The following is a 3027-nucleotide window of genomic DNA, read 5'->3' as shown; positions in this document are numbered from 1 at the left end:
TTCAATTTAGTTGTAAGATTGACATAAGAGTGTATAAGATTAACAATTGTATGAGACATGAAAATATTTCATTTTCTCATGCGGTCGCATGTGATCAGAAGATGATAAAACATGTTTTTCCGCAATGAAAAATTTTTTTTTTAATAACATTAACTTATAATGCGAAGAAGGACGGGAATCAAGAGTTCAAACAGACGTCAGTCGGCTGGAGACCGCTTGGATCAGCGTTGCCGTATGGAGCGATTATAATCGCGCCCAGAGATGCCAGGTTGAGGACGGGAGCCACCGAGAATCTGCCCCTNAGGAGAGAGAGAGAGAGAGAGAGAGAGAGAGAGAGAGAGAGAGAGTGAGTGGAAGAGCGAGAGAGATACTGATAACATAGCATGTGAAACGAAAGAACGTGTATGGGTGCTTTGCCTGTGCATGTGTCTAATAACATGTTAAATTGCATTCCGATAGGATAGGACGGAAACGAGAAGAGATCGATCGAAAGAGACAGATTTCGATGAGACAAGAGAGGGAGAGATTTCGATGAAACGACGTTGATCTCTGTCGAACGGCGTCCGCCATTAATTTGTTGACGATGAAAATTTGATAGCTGCCTGCTGCGATGTATAATATTCCGCTTATGCTTAAAAACTACCCCGCTTTGCAATGTTCACCCCCCGCATATACATACAATTGATATTTATCCTGTTGAATTTTGTTCTAGCTGACAGTGCAGTAGATTGTTACGCTTAAAGCTTTCCCTGCGATTAATCCCTGAACGACGAACAAGCGCTTCCCGCTTGGTCTCATTCGGAGATTCTGCTACCACTGCTGTTGTCTGTACAAAATATTGGTAAAAAGTTGGTTTTAAGTGAGCCCTTCTTCCCGCTGCATCGCCCTGTGTACTATATGTATATCTCACCGACCTCTTCTGTACACACATGTACATATGTTATATTTGCGATCAGTACTCGAATCCCAAGTGCCCTTTTTAGATTGTACATACGCCACCACCGTCCTCGTCCACTTGTGATCATTCAACAGAGACGTCTGTACATCTGCACATACGCGCGCATCGTATCGTTTTGCATTCTAAATACCGTTTGCATGTACGAACATGTACATATATAGATGTTTCGTGTCCACGCATACGAAGATTCGGTTGCTCCGATTCGTTCCTTGCGCGTTTTCGCTCGCTCGAAGGAATTGGAGCTGCTCGCTGTAGATGAACATGCGTGTGCGTGCATACGCGTCTGAAATTTCTGTACGTACATACCTTGGTTCGATCTGTGTTCGTGCACCTTTTTGTACATAATATGTGCATGAACAGTACATGTATTTTCGGTAGCCGCAAGATGTACATATATAGATGATATACATGGAACGAGACGATGACCACCGTTCCCGAATCTAAAATCCGAAATAATTGATCGTCGGACGAACCGATTCGCCCGATTCGCGTGACCGGCTATCGTTCGTTCATCTGTTAGGTCCATACCTTAGATGTTTAGGTGGTTTAACGCAGAACCAGACTGACGATGTACAGGTATCGGAAACGCGTAGGGTGTTAACTCCCGTTGCTCGTGCCGGTTGGAAAAGAAAGGATAAAAATGACCGTCGCATAAATTCGCGTATGAAAAGAAAACATCTAGAGATAAGACGTAGAAGTATCGTGTAGGCCAACTATCGACTATCGACTATCAACTATGAACTTGTAGGAGAGCAATGTATATGTCACATGGGTTAAACGATTGGGTGTGTGTTATTTGGTCAGGCTGGACGTGGCCGTGGAGTAGCGCCGCGTGGCCGGGTCGGTGGGCCCCAAGTCCGTGGGCCAGTCAGGGGGGGACGCAACCCCGCAACTTCAGGGGCTCGTGGGGTCCAGCGGCTGTCCGCTCGTGGGGGGGTCCGCGCCAAGGGAAGTTTACCAGGTGAGGATGGTCTGTATCTCCACAATGAATCTTTTTTGCATTACTCTTTTACTTTCTTCCTCGTTTCATTTCTTCTCATCTCATCACCCTTTTTCTGTTCCGTCTATCATTTTTCAACTGCTCCTGTTAAAAATTTTATTTGCCTACGAGCTTTTTGGTTTCGTTTCGAGTCAAGCTTTTCTCATATTACACCTCGCCTTTTCATTTGAGTCCTCGGTCGATTTTTCTTTCGCGTCGTTGCGTCGGTCGAGACTCCTTCCTGTGACGACTGTGCTGCGGTTTACTTGTTTCGCATCGATGAATTCCATCCTGTGCACTTCGTTCCTTGTATCTTCCACGTCCCTTGTCCACTCCGTTCGTCCAATGCCGAGTCGTTCGTTCCTGGTCTTCCTCGAATCCAGATGTCGATCATCTTCCCTCGCACTCCTGGTTCATCTGGTCAAGCGAACAACAGCACAGCTGTGAATTGTTAAACATTGATCTCGTGTTCGTTCGTGTCGCGCCAGTGTAGTCTCGTAAGAACGATTGAACCGAAGGACTGACTCAGTAGCTAACGATTGCCGTTTACACGCAAACAGACGTGAACGACGATAATGAGTAACAGCTGAGTGCAAGAGAGAGGGAGAGAGCGAGCGAATGGACGAGAGCATGGGGAAGATGTTCTTTGCGACGGCAGAGGCAGAAAGTGAAAGGAAAAGCGATCGGAATTCCGGGTAACAGTGATTCGTTTGTTTGTACAGCAGGTAAACGAAAATTTGACGGGGGTCACCAGAACCAGGGGGAATCTAAGCGTCGCTTCCAGAGCAACTGGGGAAACCAACCCCTCGCCCAACAACCACTGGGCAATGCGTACGGACTGGCGAGTGTGAACGGTGGCAGTGGTGGTGGTGGCGGCGGTGACATAGGATTCGGAGGTAGGACCGCCACGCTCGGCGGTGTTTCCAGCGACGATCACGAGTGGTACCAGGACTCCTACCAGTCGTGGAGCTAACTTATGCGAGTCTGTGAGTGAATACGCACCCACGCACGGACCTAAGTACGCACGCAAGCACGCACGCACGCACGTACGACGTACGGACAAACGGAAGAAGGAAAGAGAGGAAGAAGG

General features: G+C 47.4%; 1 protein-coding gene across 11 annotated transcripts in view; it reads left to right on the top strand.

Moving 5' to 3' along the window:
* Positions 1–3010, top strand: part of Syp (synaptotagmin binding cytoplasmic RNA interacting protein) — a 54011-nt gene extending 51001 nt beyond the window's left edge. For 5 of the 11 annotated variants that reach the window (XM_026816249.1, XM_026816251.1, XM_018029845.2 and 2 more), the window contains exons 12-13: positions 1763–1928; positions 2660–2910. In XM_026816249.1, the coding sequence (XP_026672050.1) occupies positions 1763–1928; positions 2660–2910 (417 nt within the window). Of the gene's footprint in view, positions 1–1762; positions 1929–2659 lie in introns of all 11 variants that reach the window. The other 6 variants (XM_026816256.1, XM_018029843.2, XM_026816255.1 and 3 more) reach the window with 5 other exon arrangements.
* Positions 3011–3027: the final 17 nt, after the last annotated feature.

The sequence above is a fragment of the Ceratina calcarata genome, unplaced genomic scaffold (genome assembly GCF_001652005.2).
Source record: "Ceratina calcarata isolate Rehan_Ccalc_2016 unplaced genomic scaffold, ASM165200v1 scaffold50.2, whole genome shotgun sequence".
Lineage (NCBI taxonomy): Eukaryota > Metazoa > Arthropoda > Insecta > Hymenoptera > Apidae > Ceratina > Ceratina calcarata.
Note: the sequence above shows the minus strand (reverse complement) of the source record. Positions and strands in the feature narration are given on the sequence as shown.